Source organism: Tachyglossus aculeatus, chromosome 15, assembly GCF_015852505.1.
Source record: "Tachyglossus aculeatus isolate mTacAcu1 chromosome 15, mTacAcu1.pri, whole genome shotgun sequence".
Taxonomy (NCBI): domain Eukaryota; kingdom Metazoa; phylum Chordata; class Mammalia; order Monotremata; family Tachyglossidae; genus Tachyglossus; species Tachyglossus aculeatus.
The window spans coordinates 13365497-13393213 of record NC_052080.1 but is presented as its reverse complement, the minus strand read 5'-3'; the positions used below and the strand labels follow the sequence as shown (position 1 = coordinate 13393213).

Below are 27717 nucleotides of genomic sequence, written 5' to 3'. Positions count from 1 at the left end.
AAATAAATAAATAAATAAATAGAGTAATAAATATGTACAAACATATATACATATATACAGGTGCTGTGGGGAAGGGAAGGAGGTAAGATGGGGGATGGAGAGGGGAGATGGGGGGATGGAGAGGGGATGATTTGGATGATGATTTGGATAGCTGTCTGAACACAAGTAGTGACTTTAATGTTCTTTCCTTTGTTTCTCTTCTGTATGTTGAACAGCAGAGATAGAAACAAAAAGCAACAGAATCCAGTCTTTAACATGGGGATTCAGGTAAGAGAAAATCCTCTACATTCATGCAGAAACAGATACGACCAATATTAAAAATATTTCCATCTTGTGGCAATATAGAGGTGGGCTGGGTCGCAAAAGAATGATTCAGTGGAAAGGAAGCTAATGTATTCTTTTTTTAAAAAAAATGGCATTTGTTAAGCACTTACTGCCGGGTAGATACAAGCTTATCAGGTTGGACACAGTCCATGCCTCACATGGGGCTCCCAGTCTTAATGCCCATTTTACAGATGAAATATCTGAGGCGCAGAGAAGTGAAGTGACTTCATCAAGGTCATTCAGCAGACAAGAGGCAGAGGTGGGATTAGAACTCAGGTCCTCTGACTCCCAGGCAAACTGCTTCTCTTATTCCTAGTCTGCAGGCTTATTCCCATTGTGTTTCTATGCTGCACCAAAAAGGAAGACCAAAACCAGATCACATTAGTAGTATTCTGTGATCTTTTAACTAGATAGTCGACTTAAACGCCAGTTTTAATTAGCCATATAAATTCAATAAAAAAATAATGGTTGGCCATTTGGTTACACTTAGATATTTTTCTTCCCTTAGAAAGTAAATTGCTGCTTTGCTGTCTTTTTTCCCTCTCTCCTTTGGGATTGAGATGTTTGTGGCTGTCAGGAAACACCTGGCCAAGGTTTTTCATTCATTCATTTGTTCATTCAAACGTATTTATTGAGCGCTTACTGTGTGCAGAGCACTGTACTAAGTGCTTGCGAAGTACAAGTCCCAACATCTAGAGACGGTCCCTACCCAACAGCGGGCTCACAGTCTAGAAGGGGGAGACAGACAATAAAACAAAACATATTAACAAAATAAAATAAATAGAATAAATATGTGCAAATAAAATAAATAGAGTAATAAATCCGTACAAACATATGTACATATATACAGGTGCTGTGGGGAGGGGAAGGAAGTAAGGTGGGGGGGATGGAGGGGGGAGAGGGGGAGAGGAAGGAGGGGGCTCAATCAGTCAATCGTATTTATTGAGCGCTTACTGTGTGCAGAGCACTGTACTAAGCGCTTGGGAAGTACAAGTTGGCAACATATAGAGACGGCCCCTAACCAAAAGTGGGCTCACAGTCTAGAAGGGGGAGACAGAGAACAAAACAAAACATATTAACAAAATAAAATAAATAGGATATGTACAAGTTAAATAAATAGAGTATTAAATACGTACAGTCTGGGAAGGTTTTAATTCCTCTTCTGCAGAAGAGAAGGTTTTCCAGGATCAGAGAGGTAGGAAGGTGTTTGAAATGAATGAAAGTGGCGGAGCGGGATTAGAACCCACGACCTGTGACTCCCAAGCCCGGGCTCTTTCCTCTGAGCCCCGCTGCTTCTCTCCTCAGCACCGCCCCTTCCCTCCCACGCTCCGCCCCCCCTTTTAAAATGGCATTTATTAAGCGCTTACTATGTGCCAAGCACTGTTTTAAGCGCTGGAGAGGTTACAAGGTGATCAGGTTGTCCCACGTGGGGCTCCCACTCTTCACCTCCATTTTCCAGAGGAGGGAACTGAGGCCCAGAGGAGTGAAGTGACTCGCCCAAAGTCACCCAGCAGACGAGTGGCGGAGGAGGGATGATGATGATGATGATGATGGCATTTGTTAAGCGCTTACTATGTGCCAAGCACTGTTCTAAGCGCTGGGTAGGTTACAAGGTGATCAGCTTGTCCCACGTGGGGCTCCCACTCTTCATCCCCATTTTCCAGAGGAGGGAACTGAGGCCCAGAGGAGTGAAGTGACTCGCCCAAAGTCACCCAGCAGACAAGTAGCGGAGGAGGGATGATGATGATGATGGCATTTGTTAAGCGCTTACTATGTGCCAAGCACTGTTCTAAGCGCTGGGGAGGTTACAAGGTGATCAGCTTGTCCCACGTGGGGCTCCCACTCTTCACCCCCATTTTCCAGAGGGGGGAACTGAGGCCCAGAGGAGTGAAGTGACTGGCCCAAAGTCAACCAGCAGACATGTGGCAGAGGCGGGATTAGAACCCACGACCTGTGACTCCCAAGCCCGGGCTCTTTCCTCTGAGCCCTGCTGCTTCTCATCATCATCATCATCAGTCGTATTTATTGAGCGCTTACTATGTGCAGAGCACTGTACTAAGCGCTTGGGAAGTACAAATTGGTAACATATAGAGACAGTCCCTACCCAACAGTGGGCTTCTCTCCTCAGCCGGCCCCCTGCTCTCCCACGCCCCGCCCCCCTTTTTAAAATGGCGTTTATTAAGCGTTCACTATGTGCCAACCACTGTTCTAAGCGCTGGGGAGGTTACAAGGTGATCCGATTGTCCCACGTGGGGCTCCCAGTCTTCATCCCCATTTTCCAGAGGCGGTCACTGAGGCCCAGAGGAGTGAAGTGACTGGCCCAAAGTCACCCAGCAGACAAGCGCTTAGTACAGTGCTCTGCACACAGTAAGCACTCAATAAATACGATTGACTGAATGAATGAAGTGGCGGAGGCGGGATTAGAACCCACGACCCGTGACTCCCAAACCCAGGCTCTCTCCTCTGAGCCCCGCTCGTTCTCTCTTAGAGCAGTGAGCCCGCTGTTGGGCAGGGACCGTCTCTATATCTTGGGCGAGTCACTTCACTTCTCTGTGCCTCAGTTCCCTCATCTGTACAATGGGGATGAAGACTGTGAGCCCCCCGTGGGACAACCTGATCACCTTGCAACCTCCCCAGCGCTGAGAGCAGTGCTTTGCACATAGTAAGCGCTTAATAAATGCCATCATCATTATTATTATTCCCGCCAACTGTCTGCTGTGTGACTTTGGGCAAGTCACTTAACTTCCCTATGGCTCAGTTACCTCATCTGGAAAATGGGGATTAAAACTGTGAGCCCCACGTGGGACAACGTGATCACCTTGTAACCTCCCCAGCGCTTAGAGCCGTGCTTTGCACATAGTAAGCGCGTAATAAATGCCATCATTATTATTATTATATGTTGCCAACTTGTACTTCCCAAGCGCTTAGTCCAGTGCTCTGCAATCAGTCAATCAATTGTATTTATTGAGCGCTTACTGTGTGCAGAGCACTGGACTAAGCGCTTGGGAAGTCCAAGTTGGCAACATATAGAGACAGTCCCTACCCAACAGCGGGCTCACGGTCTAGAAGGGGGAGACAGAGAACAAAACCAAACATACTGACAAAATAAAAGAAGTAGAATAGATATGTACAAGTAAAATAAATCAATAAATAGATTAATAAATATGTACAAACATATATACAGGTGCTGTGGCCTTCAGGAGGCCTTCCCAGACTGAGCCCCCTCCTTCCTATCCATCCCCCCTCTTCTTACCTCCTTCCCTTCCCCACAGCACCTGTATATATGCATATATGTTTGTACGTATTTATTACTGTACTTATTGATTTATTTTACTTGTACATATCTATTCTATTTATTTTCTTTTGTTAATATGTTTGGTTTTATTCTCCGTCTCCCCTTCTAGACTGTGAGCCCACTGTTGGGACTGTCTCTATAGGTTGCCAACTTGGACTTCCCCAGCGCTTAGTCCAGTGCTCTGCACACAGTATGCGCTCAATAAATACGATTGATGATGATGATGATGATTACTCTATTCATTTATTTATTTTACTTGTACATATCTATTCTATTTATTTTATTTTGTGAATATGTTTGGTTTTGTTCTCCGTCACCCCCTTCTAGAATGTGAGCCCACTTGTTGGGACTGTCTCTATAGGTTGCCAACTTGGACTTCCCAAGCGCTTAGTCCAGTGCTCTGCACACAGTAAGCGCTCAATAAATACGACTGATGGATTGATTGATTGACAGTAAGCGCTCAATAAATACGATTGATTGATTGACAGTAAGCGCTCAATAAATACGATGGAATGAGTGAATGAACAGTGCTTTGCACATAGTCAGCGCTTCATAAATGCCAGTATTATTATTATTATTATTCTCTCCTCTGCCCCAAGCGCTTAGTACAGTGCTCTGAACACAGTAAGCGCTCAATAAATTCGATTGATTGATTGGCCCGCCCCTCCTGTCGTCTGCCCGCCCCCTGCCCGCCCTCCCTCCTCCATAGGCCCGCCCCCCGTGCCGCCCACCGGCTCTCCGGGCGGCTGATCGTCGGTGCCCACCGTGCCACCGCTGCCCACCGGTCGCCATGGGCCGCTGCCCACCCTGCTCCAGCCGGGGACCCCCCGCCCTCCTGGTCCTCCCTCTCCTCCTCCTCCTCCTCGGACCCCCGGCTCCAGCTACAGGTACCCCCCCATTCCCCCCGTGCCCCAGCCCTGCACCCTTGGGCACCCTCCGACCAGGGTGGGCTTCCAAACCCTCCAACCCCCAGATTCCCACCCGCCTATAGGCCTGGGGAAGACCCCCTCCCCACCCCCGGCACCCCCGCGGAGTTGGGAAAATCCCTTTTTTTCCTCCCCCCCATGGGCGTGGGCTCTGTGGTTTGGGACAAAAGAAGAGGCAGAGTTAGGCTAAGAGAGCTTGGAAAAATCACTTTATCTCTTCTGGCCGTACTGTGTGCAATCTAGGACCTCCTTCCCTTCCCCACAGCACCTGTATATATGTTTGTACATATTTGTTACTCTATTTTACTTGTACATATCTGTTCTATTTATTTTATTTTGTTAATATGTTTGGTTTTGTTCTCTGTCTCCCCCTTTTAGACTGTGAGCCCACTGTTGGGTAGGGACTGTCCCTATATGTTGCCAACTTGGACTTCCCAAGCGCTTAGTACAGTGCTCTGCACACAGTAAGCGCTCAATAAATACGATTGATTGATTGATTGTACATATTTATTACTCTATTTTACTTGTACATATCTGTTCTATTTATTTTATTTTGTTAGTATGTTTGGTTTTGTTCTCTGTCTCCCCCTTTCAGACTGTGAGCCCACTGTTGGGTAGGGACTGTCCCTATATGTTGCCAACTTGGACTTCCCAAGCGCTTAGTCCAGTGCTCTGCACACAGTAAGCGCTCAATAAATACGATTGATTGATTGTACATATTTATTACTCTATTTTACTTGTACATATCTGTTCTATTTATTTTATTTTGTTAGTATGTTTGGTTTTGTTCTGTCTCCCCCTTTCAGACTGTGAGCCCGCTGTTGGGTAGGGACTGTCTCTATATGTTGCCAACTTGGACTTCCCAAGCGCTTAGTACAGTGCTCTGCACACAGTAAGCGCTCAATAAATATTGATTGATTGAGAGGCCCAGTTGGATGACAGCCCAGCACCACTCCGAAAAGACTTTTTATGAAAGGAATGTGCGTGTTGGGGAGGGGCCCGGGAGAAGAGAAGCCGAGTGGGACACCAGCCCGGCACCACTTGAAAAAAGACGTTTTGTAAAGTTTGTCTAGGGCCCCTTCCCTGGCCCGCAGCGAAAGCCAGAAACAAACAAAAAAAACCCACTTTCTTTTCCCCAGAATTGAGGGTTTAAAACAAAACCCGTGCCCAACGTGGTTAGGATAGTGTTGGTTGGAGTTCTGAAATTTCCCCGAATGAGAAAAGTGTGGGGAGAGATTGGGGGGGGGGGGGGGCGGGCTTTCTCTTTGACAGGGTGGGGGGCACATAACTAGCTTGCAAGGCCCGATTTGTTGGTAATAGGCGGGTGGTGGGAATTGGTTAAAGTCCAGATGGTTGTTTTGATGTTTCACAGACAGGCCTGGGGTGTGGCTTTATTCCAGTCCTAGCCTGCGATCAGGAAAAGGGGTGGTTTTTAACCACTATTAGTAATAGCAATAAAAATGATAGTATTTAAGTTCCTACTGTGTGCCAAGGAGCGTGCTAAGCACTGCAGTACAGGTCTGACAGTGAGTGGGATTTTAGTTCTAATCACCGACTGTTGATCCCTCTACCGTTTCAGGACTTCTGCTTCCAGAGGGTGTTTTTTTTAAGATGGAAGTTGGGGATTCGAATAGGCATGCACGGGGAAATTTAGGAAGCCGAGCATCCCGTACTGGAATTTCCTCCCAGTTTCCCGTGTCATCGTTGCTGTTCCTTTGCCCGTTTCAGGACAGAATGATAAGTTCATTCATTCATTCATCATATTTATTGAGCGCTTACCGTGTGCAGAGCACTGGACTAAGCGCTTGGGAAGTCCAAGTTGGCAACGTATCAACGTATAGAAACGGTCCCCACCCAACAACGGGCTGGTGGAATAAAATCTTAATATTTATGTGATGCCTCCCCAGGCAGGTGGCCCGATATGAAGCGTTGGGGGTTCAACAACAGTCATGGGAGAGTTAAGATTATAGAAGGCTGTGGGGGTTTTTTAGGAAGGAGAAGTGAATTTTAAATATCGGACAACTGGCCAGACTGCCCTGATTTATCGGAACTCTTGCTGCCGCTATTTCCAACCAACATAAATGCGTTCACGATTGCTTTCTTCTGAGTTTTTATTATCACGTTTAACAAGTCACCTTTCGGCTTGGAAACATTTTAACATCTGTTTTTATCAATCAGTTGTATTTATTGAGTACTTACTCTGGGCTCTGCATTGTAATAATAATAATAATGATAGCATTTATTAAGCGCTTACTATGTGCAAAGCAATGTTCTAAGCGCTGGGGGGTTACAAGGTTAACAGATATTAATAGTAGTAGTAGCAGTGGTAATAATAATAATGATTATGATAGCATTTATTAGGCCCTTACTATGTGCAAAGCACTGTTCTAAGTGCTGGGGGTTACAAGGTTAACAGATATTATTAATAGTAGTAGTAGTAATAATAATAATGATTACCAACGCTTGGGAGAGTACAGTAGGCTTTGTAGATGTGATTCCTGTCCACAAGAAGCTTGCAGTCTGTTAACATTCGTTTCTTCCTCTGCAAGTCACTTTTTTGCATTGAAGGGAGCAATTTTCTATTCTTTTTCATTGCTCCATCTTGGAGCAGGACAAAATATGGCTGTCTGTATTTAACTGAGAATGAATGCAAATGCGGTGCCAGGATTTCATTAAAATTGCATCACGCAAACCCCATCTTACAGTGCTTTGTGTTAAAAGAAATCAATTCTTCCAACTGTAAAAACCATTTTGCATTTTGCTGACAGACACAGATTCTTTTTTTCACAGTACAGGTTTTTCTAGCCAAAAGTTAGAGGAGCAGGAAGTAAATACCACTTGGTGAAGTGAGAGGACCATTGGAATGATTTTATCTCTCCTGAAAAGCAAACCATCAAGACATTTTTGACAACCAGGGCTATTAACAACAGCATGTGCCTCTGGGCGTTTAGTAGATTCTGTAGATTTAGTAGAGGCAACTGACTGCTTTTGATAAAACTGCACATGAATTCCTCATGGTCAGGGATCATGTCTACCAACTTCGCTGAATTGTACTCTCCCAAATGCTTTGGAAATCAGAGAACCTGGGTTCTAATCCCAGCTCCGCCACCTGTCCTCTGTGTGACCGTGGGCAATCCACTTCACTTCTCTATGCCTCAGTTCCCTCATCTGTAAAATGGGGATTAAGATCGTGAGCCCCATGTGGGACATGGACTGTGTCTAACCCTATTAGCCCGAATCTCCCCCAGTGCTTAGTACGGTGGGTAGTAAGCACTTAACGAATACACTAAAAATAAAAAGGTGTGCAGTACAGTGACTTGCACACAGTAAGCAGTAAATAACTGTGTGCAGAGCACTGTACTAAGCTCTTGAGCACTGTGGTATGCATTCAGAAAATACCATTTGTTAGTGAACACAGCCGAATCCGTCCCCATTTGAATCCAGAGTCAAATGTTGGCCTTCACTCTGTGGTGGGGGCCTTGTGAATTCAGTTATTCGGTTTAGAAAGACAAGCGCCTTCAAAATATCATCAAATTTGTGCAATTCCTAAAAGGGTTTTCCTAAATCCACAAGCGAGCGGTCGTTGTGGGTAGGGAACATGTCTACCCAGTCTGTCATATTGGACTCTCCCAAGAAGCGCTTAGTACAGTGCTCTACACACAGTAAATGCTCAGTAAACGTGGTCGGTTGGTCCATGGTGGGTTTGTCCCATTGATGTAAAGGAGATAGGAGGGCGATTAGATACCACGACCTTAAAACCAAGAGGTCGGTGGACATCAGGAAGGGGGAATTGTTTTTGGTTCTTCCAGGCATCTTCCTGCCCTTGTCAGAAGCAGAATCCCCGGCTGGGTTGGAAGAACAGATGGGGTGAGGTCGAAAACATGCTCCCATCTAGATGAAGGAAGTGCTCTGATTTAAGGGAGCTCATCATTTTCCCAAGATCATCTCCAAGAGACTTCCCTAACCAATCAATCGATCGTATTTATTCAGCGCTTACTGTGTGCAGAGCACCGTACTAAGCGCTTGGGAGAGTACAGTACAGTCGGAAGATGTGTTTCTTGCCCAGCACTTAGAACAGTGCTTTTCACGTAGTAAGCGCTTAATAAATGCCATTATTATTATTATTATTATTATTGTTATTACAAGGAACTTACCCCCTAGAGAGGGACCCGGCCTTGACTATTAATCGATTACAGATACGTGCCTCAGTGGGGCTGTGGATGGGGTGAATATCAGGCTCCCAAGGGGACAGTTCCAAGTCCAGAGATGACGCAGATGGGAGAGGGAATTGGGGAAATGAAAGCTTAGTCAGGGAAAGCTTCTTGGAGGAGATGGGATTTTAAGCCAAATCAAGCACGATCGGAACAATGGCCACTTTAAATGAGAGCTGGATTTACCGAGGTTGGGATAGGTTCTTGGCAATGACAGGCTTAAAAACATTACTTAGGCTTATTAAACAACGAGAGCCAAAAAGAATCCCTACGTATTGGTGTCCGATGCCATTTATTTTGCCCAGCTCTTAGGCCCGTCATTGTGCTTTCCAAAGCCAGAGGATACATAAAGAAATACTGGACCAAACGCAACTTCTTTTTCGACGGGAGTAAGCTCACTTATGGGGAACGTGTCTACCAACTCTGTTATACCATACTCTCCCAAGTGCTTAGTACGGTGCTCTGCGCACCTGTAGCGCTCAGTAAATACCATTGATTGCCATGTACATAAATGCTGAGGGAGTGGGGATGGGGGTTAGCTAAGCGTTTAAGGGTGGGGATTAACGCATGGGGGAGGCAGGAAGGAGGGAGAACAGTGTGGGGTGATAAGAGGTCAGTCAGGGAAACCTTCCTGGGGGCGATATCCTTTTAGAAGGGATATGGAAAAGGCTGGTGTGTCAGATAGGCAGGGGGAGGGAGTTTCAAGCAGGAGGGAGGGGCGGAGAAAAGGTTGGAACAGCAGCGGAGGCGAGGGTGAGGGACACTGAGTAGGTTGGTATGAGCGGAACAAAATATCCAGGCCGGTTGTAGCGGGAGAGGATCAATTAAGCGGTTTGGGGATTTTGTTTTTTCTTTAAACATTAAAGTTTTCAGTCAGTCATCTTTCACCTAGATCAACTAAGTATGTCTGGGCAAGGAAAAGTTTTCCAAAATTAGTTTGTATTTACAGATCCATAAATAGACCGGTTCCATATTCTAGATGGACAGGACAGAGTTTTCTGGACTGTAAGCTCATTGTGGGCAGGGAACGTGGCTACAGATACTGTGGTATTGTGCTCTCCCAAGTGCTTGGTACAGTGCTCTGCGCAGTTAGCGCTCAATAAATACGATTTGATTGCTTTTCCGGTGAGGATGGGAGAATAGAAGGCAAAAATCAACAAGAATCCCGTTCTACTGAGAGTAAAAGCACACACAAGAGGTTTAGGCCAGGACACATTGGAAATTATTTGTGACGTAGTCCGGGATGTGAGATCAAAGAACAGCTTAGCTTCGGTTGGTTGGAGAAAGAGCCTGAAGAAATCATGAACTTTTAAGGAGACAAGTCAGCCAGGGAGTGGAAGCTGAGTTAAGTAGTGCTGTCTCTCTGGCTTTTTTATGACTCAGAGTAACTCTTTTTCTGCTCCGCGTTTCCTTTCAGCAGATTCGTAGATGGGTTTTTTTTCCCCCTCAACAAAGAAATCACATTTTTTGTTTGCCACTTTTAGCTTGGATTTAGTTGATCCAGGAACTGGGGCGTGTTTGTGACAGGATTTCTCAGCCTGGGTGATTTCTTTGAGCTGTGAACATAGAACAAACCTAACGGAACATTATCCAATTCCTCTGTCTTTGGGCTGGGTGAATCCAGCCACGATCTCTGCTGGTAAATGCTTGAAAATCCTTAGAATTGGACTATCCAATGTGGCGGGCTCCTACGGGGTTAGGGAACTGTTTTTCTAATGATGAACAGATGAATAAGAATGGTGATACAGAAGAAGCCTTCCATCTGGGAAATCTGTTTTCACTTGAAGTTTGGTGGAATTGCAGGGCTTATTCAGGTTTTCAGGGTGACCCCGGGTAATCAAGCAATCATTGGTATTTATTGAACGCTTACTATGTGCAGAGCACTGTACTGAGCACCTGGGGGAGGACAACACAACAGAATTAGCAGACACGTTCCCTGCCTGTAGATGGGATGTCTTGCTCTTTGGCTTTTCCTAGAGGGGAGAAAGTCAGGGAGGGTGTTGGGAAGGGAGTGGGGGGGTCTTGCTTGTGAGGGGAAGTATAACTTGTACTTCCTAAGCACTTAGTACAGTGCTCTGCACACAGTAATCACTCAATAAATAGGATTGAATGAATGAACGGATTACTAGGCCATGCCGCTTCTCTGTAGACCCTGATGTAGACTTCGCGAAAGAAGTCCCCTCTGGCTTTCAAAATTATTATTAGTCGTAGTGATATTAATAATAGTAGTATTATTAATTGTTGATAGTAATATTAATTATTGATAGGAGTGTTAGTAATACTATTACGACTGATAATAACGATGGTGTTTGTTAAGTGCTTGCCATGTGCCAAGCACTGTACTAAGTGCTGTAGCCCGTTGTTGGGTGGGGATTGTCTCTATCTGTTGCCGAATTGTACTTTCCAAGCACTCAGTACCGTGCTCTGCACACAGTAAGCGCTCAATAAATACGACTGAATGAATGACTGAATGAGTGGGGAGAGAATAATCAGATCAGGACATAGTCCCTGCCCAACATGGGGTTCGCAGTCTAAATAAGAGAGAAAACAAGTATTGAATCTCCATTTTACAGGTGAGGAAACTGAGGCCCAGAGAGTGAAGCGACTTGCCCAAGGTCACAGGCAGACAGGCGGCGGAGCCAGGATTAGAATCCAGGTCCTCTGACTTCCCAGGCCTGTGCTCTTTCCCCTAGGCCAAGCTGCTCCTGAGCAGCCCCAGGGCTAATAGGAGGCTATGAGTCATCTTCCAGTCTGGGTCCAGAGGCTGCAGAAAAGTCACAGGAGAATCCCCAGGGCAGGTTCAAATCAATCAATCAATCAATCGTATTTACTGAGCGCTTACTGTGTGCAGAGCACTATACTAAGCGCTGGTCTCATAATAATAATAATAATAGCATCTATTAAGCTCTTACTACGTACAAAGCACTGTGTTAAGTAAGCTCTGGGGAGGTGATCAGGATGTCCCATGGGGGGGCTCACAGTCTTAATCCCCACTTTACAGATGAGGTCACTGAGGCACAGAGACGTTAAGTGACTTGCCCAAAGTCACACAGCTGGCAATGGGCGGAGCCGGGATTTGAACCATGCATCGTCAATGGCCCCCCACCCACCCTTGTCCCCCCCTCGCCCCTGGCAACCTCCACCCTATCCCACTCCTGTCTACTAAACGTCACTGAACTGGATTTGCCCCGGCTCAGGTCAGATGTCCCCGTCAACTGACAGCTGGTAACCTAAAAGTAGCAACTTTCTTTGTTGGTCAGAGCAGGCCCTGGGCCGCAGTGAAATTTATTGAGTACTTACCATGTGCAGAGCACTGTACTAAACACTTGGGAGAGTACAACAGAACAGTGCAGCAGACATCCCCTTCCCAGAATGAGCTGACAGTTTGGAGGGGGAGACGGACGTAAATGAGGGTCTGGGAGGAGGGGTGGTTGGAGAAGCAGCGTGGCTCAGTGGAAAGAGCCCGGGCTTTGGAGTCAGAGGTAACGGGTTCAAATCCTGGCTCCGCCGCCGTGTGACTTTGGGCAAGTCACTTCACTTCTCTGTGCCTGTTATCTGTAAAATGGGGATTAAGACTGTGAGCCCCCGTGGGACAACCTGATCACCTTGTCACCTCCCCAGCGCTTAGAACAGTGCTTTGCACATAGTAAGCGCTTAATAAATGTCATCATTATCATTATTATTATTAAGGGAGTGTGTCAGGGTGATGCGGAAGGGGGTGGGAGACGAGGAAAGGAGGGCTTAGGCGGGGAAGGCCTCTTGGGCCTTCAGTAAGGCTTTGAAGGGGGAAGAGAAATTGTCGGATTTGAGGAGAATGTCCCAGCCCTTCCTCCTTGCTAGGGGCCTCCGTTCCCTCCCGACACATTCCCTCTGCAGGCTCTGATTTCGAGGCGGGTCACACGGAGTGTTCGGGAACGTTTGGGCGACCCCTCGCCCCCTCCTCCTCTCAGAGCAGGCCCCCACCGCCCCCCGGGGACGCTGTCAGCTTGGCCAGCCCCATGGTTTGAGGGTCCTGAGGGTGGCAGGGTTTCCTCTGGGGGCCGATTCCCCTGGCTTGCCCTTCCTCAGGCCTTTCAATCAATCAATCAATCGTATTTATTGAGCATTTACTGTGTGCAGAGCACTGTACTAAGCGCTTAAGGGGGTGGGAGACGAGGCTTAGGCGGGGAAGGCCTCTTGGAGGAGTTGGGCCTTCAATAAGACTTTGAAGGGGGAAGAGAAATTGTCTGTCGGATTTGAGGAGAATGTCCCAGCCCTCTGACAACTCCTCTCTCCCAGCCTTCCCATTCTTAGAGCCTCCGTATCGGCAGGCCTCGGCTGGCATCCAGGCCTCTTGGAGAAGCAATCAATCAATCAATCAATCGTATTTATTGAGTGCTTACTGTGTGCAGAGCACCGTACTAAGCGCTTGGGAAGTACAAGTCAACACATAGAGACAGTCCCTACCCAACAGCGGGCTCACAGTCTAGAAGGGGGAGACAGAGAACAAAACCAAACATACTAACAAAATAAAATGAATAGAATAGATATGTACAAGTAAGATAAATAAATAAATAGTGTAACAAATATGTACAAACATATATACATATATACAGGTGCTGTGGGGAAGGGAAGGAGGTAAGATGGGGGGGATGGAGAGGGGGACAACAGGGAGAGGAAGGAAGCAGTTTGGCTTAGTGGACCCGGGTTCTGCCACCCCCTTTTTTTTTTCGTAAATGGTATTTGTTGATGATGATGATGATGTTGGCATTTGTTAAGCGCTTACTATGTGCGAAGCGCTGTTCTAAGCACTGGAGGGGGATACAAGGTGATCACGTTGTCCCACGTGGGGCTCACAATCTTAATTCCCCATTTTACAGATGAGGTAACTCTCAGAGAAGTTAAGTGACTTGCCCAAGGTCACACAGCAGACATGTGGCAAAGTCGGGATTAGAACCCATGACCTCTGACTCCCAAGCCCGTGCTCTTTCCACTGAGCCACGCTGCTTCTCATTTGTTAAGCACTTACTATGTGCCAGGCACTGTACTAAGCGCTGGAGTAGATTCAAGGCCATCAGGTTGGACACAGTCCATGTCCCACATGGAACTCACAGTGTTTCAGGCCCATTTGGCAGGGGAAGGAACTGAGGCACAGAGAAGTGAAGGGACTCACCCGAGATCACACAGCAGACGAGTGGTGGAGCCGGGATAAGAACCCAAGTCCACAGAACCCAGTAAACCACATGCCTACTGTGGGACCTAGGGAAAGTCACTTCCCTTCTGTGGGCCTCTGTTTCCTCATCTGAAAAACAAGGCTTCAATGTCCATTCTTTCGCCTGCTTAGATCAGGAGCCCCGTGTTTATCCTGTATCCACCTCAGCATTTAGCCCAGTGCTTGGCACATAGTAAGCACTTAACAAATACCGTCATAATTGATAGCCTTATGATCCCTGTCCAAGGACCTGCCCATCCAGGACTTGCAGCTGTCTGGGCTTCTGTCTCCGTAGATTTCCTTCCTGGACATCTCACTGATCCAAAAATAACTCCTCCAGAAAGCATAATCCACCTACCTGTCTGGCACACAGAAATCCACACTCACACCTTTCTCAATTAGTCAGTCAATCAGTCAATTGTATATACAGTGCTTAGTACAGTGTCTGGCACATAGCAATTAAATGCCATAATAATAATATATTATTATTATTTTTCTTATTATGTATTGAGTACTTACTGTGTGCAGAGCATCATACTAAGTGCTTGGGAGAGTACAATAGAACAGAAACATTCTCTGCCCACAGTGAGCTAAACTCTAGAGAGAGAGACAGATATTAATAGAAATAAATGCCCCAGCCCCCAAACTCCAACTGAATGACGGTCAGGGAGCTCTGGATTGCCCTTAATAATCATAATAATAATGACATTTATTAAGCGCTTACTATGTGCAAAGCACTGTTCTAAGCGCCGGGGGGGGATACAAGGTGATCAGGTTGTCCCACAGGGGGCCCACAGTCTTCATCCCCATTTAACAGATGAGGTCACTGAGGCCCAGAGAAGCAAAGTGACTTGCCCAAAGTCACACAGCTGACAAGTGGTGGAGGTGGGATTTGAACCCATGACCTCTGTCTCCAAAGCCCAGGCTGTTTCCACTGAGCCACGCTAATGAATCAGTCACCATCTGGGGACCTTATGGGCCACTGTAGACCAGGGTAGGGGGCTGCTCAGTCCTTGGTATTTATTGTGCACTTACTATGTGCAGGATGCCGTGGTACCTCCGATTGCTTGATTTATTTAACTGATTGGGCAGAGAACATTCTGCCAACTGTGTTGTATTGGACTCTCCCAAATGCTGAGTAATAATAATATTAATAATAATTAGGGTATTTGTTAAACGCTTACTATGTGACAGGCACTGTACTAAGCACCGGTGTGGATACAAACAAATTGGGTTGGATGCGGACCCTGTCCCACTTGGGGTTCACAGTTTCAATCCTCATTTTACATATCAGGTAACGGAGATCCAGAGAAGTGAAGTGCCTTGTCCAAGGTCACACAGAAGACAAGTGGCAAATCAATCAATCAATCAATCGTATTTATTGAGCGCTTACTGTGTGCAGAGCACTGTACTAAGTGCTTGGGAAGTCCAAGTTGGCAACATCTAGAGACAGTCCCTACCCAACAGTGGGCTCACAGTCTAAAAGGGGGAGGCAGAGAACAAAACCAAACATACTAACAAAATAAAATAAATAGAATAGATATGTACAAGTATAATAAATAAATAAGTAGAGTAATAAATATGTACAGACATATATACATATATACAGGTGCTGTGGGGAAGGGAAGGAGGTAAGATGGGGGGAATTAGAATTAGCCGGAATTAGAACCCATGACCTTCTTACTTTCAGGCCTGTGCTCTATGCACTACGCTGTACTGCTCTTCATTATACAATGTTGTTAGTACAGTGCTCTGCACATAGTAAGTGCTCGTTTTAGTGTTATAAAGACTTTCTGATGTACGTTGGTGATGACACGGGATACTAATAGTACTCACAGATTACTTATCTCCTGTCCATGTATAACCATGTTAAGGAATTAGAATTTCCTTGCCATTAAATGTAAGCATATATTAGAGTGAAAGCTCCTTGTGAGCAGGATGCATCTCTTCTGTTCTTTCTGTTCTACATTCCCAAATACTTAGTACAATGTGCTTAGAACAGAGCTTCGCACTTAGTAAGCGCTTAATAAATGCCATCATTATTATTATTATCATTATTATTTCACTCTGTGGGTGCTCAAAAAATGCCACCAGTACTTTAAGATTTGCCCTTTAAAAACAAATATAGCTATAAAATAATAATAATAATAATAATTATGGCATTTGTTGAGCACTTACTATGCGCTGGGATAGATACAAATTATAAGTTGTCTAGACTGTGAGCCTGCTGTTGGGTAGGGACTGTCTCTGTATGTTGCCAACTTGTACTTCCCAAGCGCTTAGTACAGTGCTCTGCACACAGTAAGCGCTCAATAAATATGATTGAATGAATGAATAAATACCATTAATGGATTGCAGTTGCTAAGTGTGACCCAGGGAATGTATTCCAATATGGATCCACTGTAGAAAATGGTCAGTGAATATTTCTCATGCTTCTTGCTGGGAGGAGCCAGAGGGTTGGGGCCGTGGAATCGTATCTGCTCACATGGCCGTGCTCTCCCCAGCACACAGAAAGCGCTCAATAAATAACGCTGTATGATTTATGCCCCCCCTAGACTTTAAGCTCACTGTGGGCAGGGAACAGGCCTGCCATTGCTGTTTTATTGTACTCTCCCAAGGGCTTAGAACAGTTCTCTGCACACAGTGGGCACTCAATAAATACCATTGCTTGAATGATTCCCCCCTTTAGACTGTAAGTGGGTTGTGGGCGGGGAATATGGCTGTTATATTGTTCCTAAGTGCTTAGTACAGTGCTCCGCACATAGTAAATGCTCAATAACATGATTGATTGATCAGAGATGGAAGCGGTACCGGTTGTGGGGTATAATTAACACAGTGTCCGGCACAGGGTAAGTGCTTAACAAATACCCCAATTATTGTCATCATCATCATTATTATCTTTCCTGAAATGGTATTTGTTAAGGGCTTACTCCATGTCAGACACCATTCTGAGCACTGGGGTGGATAGAAGCTAGTCGGGTTGGACACAGTCCATGACCCACGTGGGGCTCCCCATCTGAATCCCGGTTTTACAGAGGAGGGAATTGAGGCGCAGAGAGCAGCTATGCCAAGCTGGGCAGGGCCTGTAATATACGCGAGCTGCACGGCAGTGACAGGACAGTGACACGGTGGGGCTGGCTCGGGCCTGGCGGCCTTCAGCTGTGGCCAAGCGGCTCGTGTCACGTGGTGTCCGCTCTTTGGGAATTTCCACCAGCTGGAAGGTACCTGGGGAGTCACGGGGGGCCGTGCAGGACTGAGGCTGGAACCAAACTGGCCTTGGGGCTCCCTCCTGGCCTTGGGACTCCTGACACCGGCCTTCCCGGAACTGAGGAACCGTGGGAATTCCAGCCCGGCCTCCCCCCGGAATTCCAGGGCTGCTCTGAAATAGGCCTGACTCCAGTAATAATCATAATAATAATCAGAATCGAGGTATTGGTTTTTTTTTTTTAAAGTGCTCGCTATGTGCCAAGCACTGAATTAAGGGCTGGGGTCTATACAAGCTAATCAGGCTGGACCCAGTCCCTGCCCCACGTGGGGCTCAGACTCTTAATCCCCATATTACAGACGAGGTAACTGAGGCACAGAGATGTGAAGTGACTTGCCCAGGGTCACACGACAGACAAATGGTGGAGCCCAGGTCTTTCCGACCTCCAGGAGGCCACGCTGCCTTGCCTTTCCACATGGTTTGGCTACAGAAACGTCCGGAAACGGCTCACTTGGGCTCGGAATGTGGAAACGGTGGAGCTGCAGCAGCTCTGGACTTTTGTCCTGGCCGGGGCGAGTGAGTAACCAAGAAGGGGCTCAGACCCACTCAGTGTGAGTCACCCTCACATGCCAAGCCACCGAACATCCGTTTTGCTCGCAGTTGCGAGAAACGCATTCTTCTGTGGCTGGGATTTCTGAGCGGGCACATTTTTTATAGCCCTGCCGTCCCGGGTGCCACTGACATTACAGACAAAACCCAACACAGCGGGCCTTTTAGAGTGGTACGCAGGACAAAACCGAAGCTTCTGCTTTGGGCTTGGCTAGTCACGTGGAAGGCTGGCTCTCTCTCCTCCTGTGCTTGGGCTGGAAGGCAAGCCAAGGGATGGCACGCATGTAAACAGGGAGGGAATCGAGAGGGTGGAGAAGCAGAGGAGCTGCTGGCCCCGGGCGTCAGAGGACCAGAGTTGTAAATCGCCTCTACCACTTGTCTGCTGTGTGAACTTGGGCAAATGACTTCACAGGTAAACAGGGAGGGAAGAGAGAGGACGGAGAAGCAGAGGAGCAGCAGGTTCAATCAACCAATCAATCATATTTATTGAGAGCTTACTGTGTGCAGAGCACTGTACTAAGCGCTTGGGAAGTACAAGTTGGCAACATATAGAGACGGTCCCTACCCAGCAGTGGGCTCACAGTCTAGAAGGGGGAGATGGAGAACAACACAAAACATATTAACAAAATAAAATAAATAGAATAAATAGGGACAAATAAAATAGAGTAATAAATACGTACAAACGTATATACATATATACAGGTGCTGTGGGGAGGGGAAGGAGGTAAGGCGGGGGGATGGGGAGGGGGAATTTGTTAAGTGGTTATTAAGTGCCAGGCACTGTACTAAGCGCTTAGGTGGATACGAGCTATTTGGGTTAAACACAGTCCCTGTCCCACCTGGGGCTCACAGTCTCAATCCCCACTGTACAGATGAGGCGAGTGAGGCCCAGAGAAATCGAGGTGACTTGCCCAGGGTCACTTCTCTGGGACTCATCAGTAAAATGGGGATTAAGATGATGAGCCCCCTGTGGGACAGGAACGGTGTCCAACCAGATTATCTTGTATTCACCCGGGTGCTTAGTATAATGCCTGGCATAAAGAAAACAGGTAACAAATACCATAAAAGAAGGGTTTATTGGAGCAGTCACTAAAGCCTTAAACGATATTGACTTGGAGCCCCACTGGAGAGAAGGATTCAGTTTCTGTTCTTGCTCCTACTTAGTAAGCCCTATATGAGACAGGGACTGTGTTCTACCTAATTAATCAATATCTGCCCCAGTGCTTAGAACGGTTCTTGACACATAGTGTTTTTAACAAGTGCCATAATTATTGAGCTGTAAGTTTTTGCTGGGAAGAGCCTGTATCTGCCAACGGACGTACCCTTCAGAGTGCTTAATACAGTGCTCTGCACAAAGTAAGCACTTAGTAAATATCACTGATTGATTATTAAATATAGGGAAAGACAGAGGTTTTTTTTGTTCTTTGTTGTTTTTTTCTTTTTAATGGTATTTGTTCAGCGCCTGTTCTGTGCCAGGCATTGTACTAAGCACTAGAGTAGATCCAAGCTAATCAGGTTGGACACAGTTCATGTCCCATGTGGGGCTCCCAGTCATAAGCCCCATTTCACAGATACGGTTGAATCAAACCAAGTAACTATAACGCCGCCTCAGGCTTGAGTTTCTTGGGTTGAATTGAACCGAACAGCTATAACCAAGTAACTGTAACGCCGCCTCAGGCTTGAGTTTCTTGGGTAGAATTGAACCGAACAGCTATAAAGCCACCTCAGGCCGAGAGGTGATTCCAGCTTTGGAGTCTTCAGATTCTTGGGTCGTAATTAACGCAGAGAAAGAGTGACATTTACGATGGATGAGAGCGGGACAGTGCTTTTGGAAGAGAAGGAAAAGACAGAGAAAAGAGAAGCCAAGGAGGAGGAGACTACGTTCATTTCTTCCCAGTGAGCGTTTTCACTACCCATTTTGGCTAGAACTCAGAGGGGGAATCAAGAGGCACTTCTGTCTGGATACAGACGGGGACTGTCTGAAGAAAAAGGTGTTTCCTCGTGTGTGGCACATCTGCCGCGATGAACACTACGGAGTGAGGTTTCCGTAACGTGGATTTCGGCAAGAATGGTATCCCCATGTTACAGGGAACTAAAGTACAAAGTCACAAGACTGTACACTAAATATGCAGTTCTCCGTTAGATGAACTGACAGTTAAATACTGAGTCCTGAAGCAAGGACCTTGTCCCAGATTTAATTGGCTTTTAATTGTTGTGATCTCCTCCATTTTCTCTTCTGTGTCTTACCTGACTGTGTTTTCACCTAGGTCAAGATTTTGATTTATCTGATGCCCTTGAAGATGTTGGTGAGTAAACTCTACAAAAAAAAAAAAAAAAAACCTTTGGTTACTTTTAACTTTCATTCCAGCAAGACTCTTAATTCAGATCTTCCCTTTGTAGAAAACTGGGGTCCAAATACTGATGTCGTTTTTATGACTTGGAAGTTATGAGTACAATTAAAATAAGTAGAAATCTGTCCTGATGCAGTAGTGTCTCTCCTTGAGGAATATATCTGGAGAAGAATAACAGCAATTATAAGACTAATAAATAGTACGTCGAACCCGAATGGCCCTTTTATTTCCCCAAAGCACTTTAAAATGAAACCTCTCACTCTGTCCTCTCATCATCTCTCGGAGGCAGGGAGGGGAGTCTCATCATCCTTTCATTTTACAGAGGAGACTACTGAGGCACAGAGAGATTAAGGGACTCGTGAGGGGTCGCACAGCAATCCGGTGATAGGCCTGGGAATCGAACACAGGAGCTTATTGTGGAAAGGGGATGTGTCCACCAACTCTGTTGGATCCTACTCTCCCAAGCGGTTAATGGCAGTGCTCTGCACACTGTAAGGGCTCAGGAAATACCACTGATTCAGTGACTGATGTCCTGACAGTCAGATCGAGACTCTTTCTACCAGGTTGAGAAGCAGTGTGTCCTAGTGGAAACAGCCCAGCCCTGGGATTCAGAGGACCTGAGTTCTAGTCCCGGCTCTGCCTCTTGTCTCTTGTGTGACCTTGGGCAAATCATTTCTCTGTGCCTCAGTTTTTTCATCTATAGAGTGGGAATTAAGTCCTACTCCCTTCTACTTCGACTGTAAGGCCCCTAGGGGACCGGGATTGTCTTGAACCTTATTATCAATCAATCAATCAATCAATCGTATTTATTGAGTGCTTACTGTGTGCAGAGCACTGTACTAAGTGCTTGGGAAGTACAAGTTGGCAACATATAGAGACAGTCCCTACCCAACAGTGGGCTCACAGTCTAGAAGGGGGAGACAGAGAACAAAACCAGACATATTAACAAAATAAAATAAAATAGAGTAGATATGTACAAGTAAAATAAATAAATAAATTATCTTGTATCTACCTAAATACTTAGTACAGTGCTTGGCACAGAGCAAGCACTTAAGTACCATAATAATAATAAGGTTACACCAGGTGACTGCAGACCTTCATACCCGCCCTGAAACAGTGATTTTTTTTTTTTGTTAAATGGTATTTGTTCATTCATTCAATTTATTGAGCGCTTACTGTGTGCAGAGCACTGTACTATTTGTTAAGCCCTTACTATGTGCCAGACACTGTACTGAGCTCTGGGGTAGATACGAGGTAATCAGGTTGGACGCGGTCTCCGTCCCACTTGGGACGCACAGTCTAAGTAGGAGGGAGTAGGATTTAATCCCCATTTTCCAGGTGAGGAAACTGAGGCATAGAGATTTTAAGCAGCCCACAGCAAGCTATGGGCAGAGTGGGATTAGAAACCAGGTCCTCTAACTCCCAAACCCATTCTTTTTCCATTAGGCTGTGCAGCTTCTCATGATACTAATGATGGTGGTATTTGTTAAGATCTTATTCTACGCCAAGCACTCTACTCAGCGGTGGGGTAGATACAAGGCCACCAGGTTAGACGCAGTTCCTGTCCATCCAAGGCTCTCCGTTCACGGGGGAGGGAAAACAGTTATCTTATTTCCCCGTGAAGCTCTGTCATTTTTATCCACGCGCTCCATTCTGAAATGTATTGCAGTGTGACCTGAAAGTGGTTTAAGATTTTCTTCGATTTAATTCCCCTTTTTAAGGAATGGTTAACATTGGGAGGGAATTAGGTCAGTAGACATTTTATTGACTATCACCTTACTTTCCCTTAGAGAAAATAACGAAGAAACCATCCGTTCCCACCAGAAAGCCAAGTTCCGGTGAGTAGAAAACTTGGGATGTTTTAACAATGACAATAATAATAATATCATAATAATTTTAGTGTTTCTTAAGCACTTGCTTTGTGCCAAACAATGGGGTAGGTTTGAGATAATCAGGTCCCACATGGGGCTCTCAGTCTAAATAGGCGGGAAAGCAAATATTGAATCCCTACTTTGCAGGTGAGGGAACTGAGGCATAGAGAAGTGAAATAATAATAATAATAATGATAGCATTTATCAATCAATCAATCAATCAATCGTATTTATTGAGCGCTTACTGTGTGCAGAACACTGTACTAAGCACTTGGGAAGTACAAGTTGGCAACATGTAGAGACGGTCCCTACCCAACAGTGGGCTCACAGTCTAGAAGCGCTTATTAAGCGCTTACTATGTGCAAAGCACTGTTCTAAGCACTGGGGATCAGGTTGTCCCACGGGGGGCTCACAGTCTTAATCCCCATTTTACAGATGAGATAACTGAGGCACAGAGAAGTTAAGTGACTTGCCCAAAATCACACAGCTGACAGTTGGTGGAGCTGGGATTTGAACCCGTGACCTCTGACTCCAGAGCCCGTGCTCTTTCCACTGAGCCACTCTGCTGCTCTCCAAGGACACGCAGCAGACATGTGGAGGAGCCGGGATTAGAACTCAGTTCCTTTGACTCTCAGGCCCCAGGCTGTATCCACTAGGCCACCCTGCTTCTCAACTAGGTGTTAACTAGTGCAATCCTGAGGTATTTTAGAAGTACAGTGTCTAGAACGTAAGCTTGTTGTGGCTCTACCAGCTCTGTTGTATTGTACTCTCCCAAGCGCTTAGTACAGTGCTGTGCACACAGTAAGCGCTCAGTAAATAGGGTTGATGATTGATTAACGTTTGGTAACTCGGGCCCGTTTCTCTAAATTCAAGTTTAAAATGAAGAGCCGTTAGAGAGGAATTTGCGGGTGCCACTTTTCTTGATGGTTCAGTATCCCAGCCCCAAAGAGCAGCAACAGGTCATTGCGGGGGGCGGATTTCCGAGTCTCGATGGGAGAAGTACGATTGCTTATTGTCATCATCAGTGGTCAGCCCCCCTCAAGTACTTCCCAAGCGCTTAGTACAGTGCTCTGCACACAGTAAGCGCTCAATAAATATGATTGAATGAATGAATGAATAAATTTGCTGTGGGCAGGAAATGTGTCTGTTATATTATTGTTTTGTACTCTCCTATGTGTTTAGTACAGTGCTGTGCACACAGGAAGCGTTCGATAATTACCACTGAGAGATACAGTGCAACGGAGTTGGGAGATATGTACCTTGCCCGTGAAGTTTCAGTCTAGAGGGAGAGGCAGACATTAGTCAGTTAATAGTGGTATTTATTGAGCGCTTACTCGGTGCAGAGAACTGTACTGAGCACTTGGGAGAGGACAGTACAACAGAATTGGGAGACATGGACCCTGCCCACAACAAGCTTATGATTTAGAGGGGGAGACAGACATCAGTATGAATAGAAATATAATAATGATGGCATTTATGAAGCACTTACTATGTGCAAAGCACTGTTCTAAGCGCTGGGGAGGTTACAGGGTGATCAGGCTGTCCCACGGGGGGGCTCACAGTTGTAATCCCCATTTTACAGACGAGGTCACTGAGGCCCAGAGAAGTTAAGTGCCTTGCCCAAAGCCACACAGCTGACAGTTGGGGGAGCTGGGCTTTGAACCCTTGACCTCTGACTCCAAAGCCCGGGCTCATTCCACTGAGCCACACTGCTTCTCTGTAAAGCCATACCTCCTTGAAGTAAAGGGACAGAGAGGGGAAACAACTTGTAGTGGGGTAGATCAGAGGAGATTAATGTACAAAGCTTATCGCCATATCTATAATTCTATTTATTTATAATGATGCTACTGAAGCCTGTTTACTTGTTTTAACGTCTGTCTCGCCCTATCTAGGCTGTGAGCCCATTGTGGGCAGGGATTATCTCTATTTGTTTATGAACTGTACTTTCCAAGCGGTTAGTTCAGTGCTCTGCACACCGTAAGCGCTCAATAAATACAACTGAATGAATGACCAGACTATAATGTCAGGAGAATCATGTGAGTCGAAGTGCCTAAAATCACTTGCTTTATAAGATGCTTTCTGCGTTAATCATGCTCTGCTGTCTCGTAGACCTGGATTTGTCCGATGCCTTAAGTGAAGGAAACGGTAAGCTCCTTGCCCTTATTATTATTTCTCATGTTTATGAAACACTTACAATGTCCAAAGCCCTGTGTTAAGCACTGGGGCATAGACCAGGGTTCAGGTGCCAGGCCCCCCAGTAGGCTCACCAAATCAGGGAAAGAAGCCAGACACACAGAAACAGGAAAATCCACTGGATACCACAGTGAAAATGAATTGACATTCATAACAAAGACGCTAGGTAGGACTATATTGTAAGCTCCTCCACTATCTATGACTATATCGTAAACTCTTCCACTAGAGTATAATCTCCTTGAGAATAGGGATTGTGTCTACCTACTCTTTTCTTTTCCTTACATTGTATTTGTTGAGCGCTTACTGTATGCCAGACACGATATTAAGCGCTGAGGTAAATTGGACGTCATCTGATTGGGTCCTATGTGTATGTGAACGGTGTATGTGTGTTTGTATATATGCTGTGTGTGTACGTATACACACACAACATATATACATATATATAGTGTTTATTTATGCATATTTATTCTATTTATTTATTTTGTTAATATGTTTTGTCTTCTTGTCTGTCTCCCCCTTCTAGACTGTGAGCCCACTGTTGGGTAGGGACCGTCTCTATATGTTTCCAACTTGTACTTCCCAAGCGCTTAGTACAGTGCTCTGCACACAGTAAGCGCTCAATAAATACGATTGAATGAATGAATGTAGTGTGTGTGTACATACATATATGTATATACATATGTATATATGTTTGTACATATTTATTACTCTATTTTACTTGTACATATCTATTCTATTTATTTTATTTTGTTAATATGTTTGGTTTTGTTCTCTGTCTCCCCCTTCTAGACTGTGAGCCCACTGTTGGGTAGGGACCGTCTCTATATGTTGCCAACTTGTCCTTCCCAAGCGCTTAGTGCAGTGCTCTGCACACAGTAAGCGCTCAATAAATACGATTGAATGAATGAATATAGTGTGTGTGTACATACATATATGTGTATACATATGTATATATGTTTGTACATATTTATTACTCTATTTATTTTACTTGTACATATCTATTCTATTTATTTTATTTTGTTAATATGTTTGGTTTTGTTCTCTGTCTCCCCCTTCTAGACTGTGAGCCCACTGTTGGGTAGGGACTGTCTCTATATATTGCCAACTTGTACTTCCCAAGTGCTTAGTACAGTGCTCTGCACACAGTAAGCGCTCAATAGATACGATTGATTGATTAAACACATACATGTGTGTATACTTATACACATATACACATACGTATGAATGGTGTGTGTGTTTGTATATGTTTTGTGTGTGTGTATGTGAGCCCACTGTTGGGTAGGGACCGTCCTTATATGTTGCCAACTTGTACTTCCCAAGTGCTTAGTACAGTGCTGTGCACACAGTAAGTACTCGATAAATATGATTAAATGAATTAATGAAGGAAAGAAGTATTTCCACCAGTTTGATGTGGGTGAGATTAGGGATGGTAGAGATTCCAGGCATTTTATTTTACCCTGTCTCTTACACATTTGTGTCTCCCTCTCTTGTCGTTCACAGATGACGTGAATCCCAAACCGCAACCTCAGCCCCCTCCCAACCCTGGAAATTCCGGTGAGCCCACTGACATTGTGATGAAAAGCATGGCTTAGTGGCTAGAACACAGACCTTAGAGTCAGAAGGACCTGAGTTCTAATCCCGACTCCACCTCATGTCTGCTGTGTGACCTTGGGCAAGTCATATCACTTCTCTGGGCCTCGGTTACCTCATCTGGAAAATGGAGATGAGAGTGTGAGCCCCGCGTGGGACAGGGACTGCGTCCAACCTCGTGAACTTGTACCTGCCTCAGTGCTTAGAACAGTGCTTGGCAGATAGTAAGCGCTTAATAAGTATTATTATTACTATTGTTATTATTATTATTAACAATAAAAGGAAGCTGGCACTGAGGCCTGGGTGGAACCAGAGATGTTTGGATCAGTTTACCCGGTACCGATCCCATCTTTCTGGGGTTCGGAAAGCAGATCCTGGTGATGTTATTTCCAGAGCTTAGCAGTGCCTCTTCCCCCCTTGTTAAAATGCCAGTCGAGCTCGCGTTCTGCCTTTTCCAGAAATAGCAGACCAGACAATCTATGTCCAACCCAGTTATCTTGTATCTACCCCAGCGCTTAGGACAGTGCCTAGTACAAAGTAAGTACTTAATAAATACTGTTATTATCCCGGCTCCGCCGTTTGTCAGCTGTGTGACTTTGGGCAAGTCACTGAACTTCTCTGTGCCTCAGTTCCCTCATCTGTAAAATGGGGATTAAGATTGTGAGCCCCACATGGGACAACCTGATCACCTTGTATCCTCCTCAGCGCTTAGAACGGTGCATTGCACATGGTAAGCGCTTAACAAATACCAAAATGATGATGACGATTATAATTATTAGCCTTAAGTAGGAGGGAGACTAGGTATCGGATACCCATTTTTGCTGAGGTGGGAACTGAGGCCCAGGGTGGTGTGAAGCGGTTTGCCCATGGTAATCCAGCGGTTAATTCATTCACTCATTCATTCAATCGTATTTGTTGAGCGCTTATTGTGTACAGAGCACTGTACTAAGCGCTTGGGAAGTCCAAGTTGGCAGCATGTAGAGACGGTCCCTACCCAACAGCGGGCTCACAGTCTAGAAGGGGGAGACAGACAACAAAACAAAACATATTAACAAAATAAAATAAATAGAATAGATATGTGCAAGTAAAATAAATAGAGTAATAAATATGTACAAACATATATATATATATATGCAGGTGCTGTGGGGAGGGAAAGGAGGTAATATGGAGGGATGGAGAGGGGGAGGAGGGGGAGAGGAAGGAGGGGGCTCAGTGTGGGAAGGCCTCCTGGAGGAGGTGAGCTCTCAGTAGGGCCTTGAAGGGAGGAAGAGAGCGAGCTTGGCGGATGTGCGGAGGGAGGGCATTCCAGGCCAGGGGGATGACGTGGGCTGGGGGTCGACGGCGGGACAGGCGAGAACGAGGCCTAACGGTGAGGAGGTTAGCGGCAGAGGAGCGGAGGGTGCGGGCTGGGCTGGAGAAGGAGAGAAGGGAGGGGAGGTAGGAGGGGGCTAGGGGATGGACAGCCTTGAAGCCGAATGCTTCTGTTTTGTCCACAACAGGTAGCATCTCTGACGACGATCTCATCGATGCAAACCCCAACCCGCATCCTCGCCCGGGAGGTAGATGGACTGTCTCTTCTCTCCCCTGGGCTACCTTCTCTGGTGGCCCATCCTATCAACCACAGTGGCACGCTTAGCAACGCAGCTGTTGTACGTGCAGGTGATAGAGCCTGGGCTTAGGAGCCAGAAGGACCTCACTTCTAATTCCGGCTCCTCCGCTTGTCTACCGTGCGACCTTGGGCGGGTCACTTCTCTGGGCCTCCGTTCCCTCATCTGTAAAATGGAGATTAAGACCGTGAGCCCCATGTGGGACAGAGACTGTGTCCAACCTGTTTAGGTTGTACCCCAGCACTTAGAACAGTGCTTGGCACACGGTAAGCGCTTCATAAATAGCAACATCGTCATCATCATCATGATATTATTATTATAATTATAATAATGGCATATATTAA

At 45.8% G+C, this 27717-nt stretch overlaps 1 protein-coding gene across 2 annotated transcripts in view; it reads left to right on the top strand.

Moving 5' to 3' along the window:
* The first annotated feature begins 245 nt into the window (after nucleotides 1-245).
* Nucleotides 246-27717, top strand: part of CD99 (CD99 molecule (Xg blood group)) — a 45700-nt gene continuing 18228 nt past the window's right edge. The window contains exons 1-7 of one of the 2 annotated variants that reach the window (XM_038757036.1): nucleotides 246-267; nucleotides 4329-4506; nucleotides 20029-20067; nucleotides 21903-21950; nucleotides 24093-24128; nucleotides 25677-25730; nucleotides 27266-27325. In XM_038757036.1, the coding sequence (XP_038612964.1) occupies nucleotides 256-267; nucleotides 4329-4506; nucleotides 20029-20067; nucleotides 21903-21950; nucleotides 24093-24128; nucleotides 25677-25730; nucleotides 27266-27325 (427 nt within the window). In that variant the 5' untranslated portion in view covers nucleotides 246-255. The remainder of the gene's footprint in view (nucleotides 268-4328; nucleotides 4507-20028; nucleotides 20068-21902; nucleotides 21951-24092; nucleotides 24129-25676; nucleotides 25731-27265; nucleotides 27326-27717) is intronic. The other variant, XM_038757037.1, reaches the window with a different exon arrangement.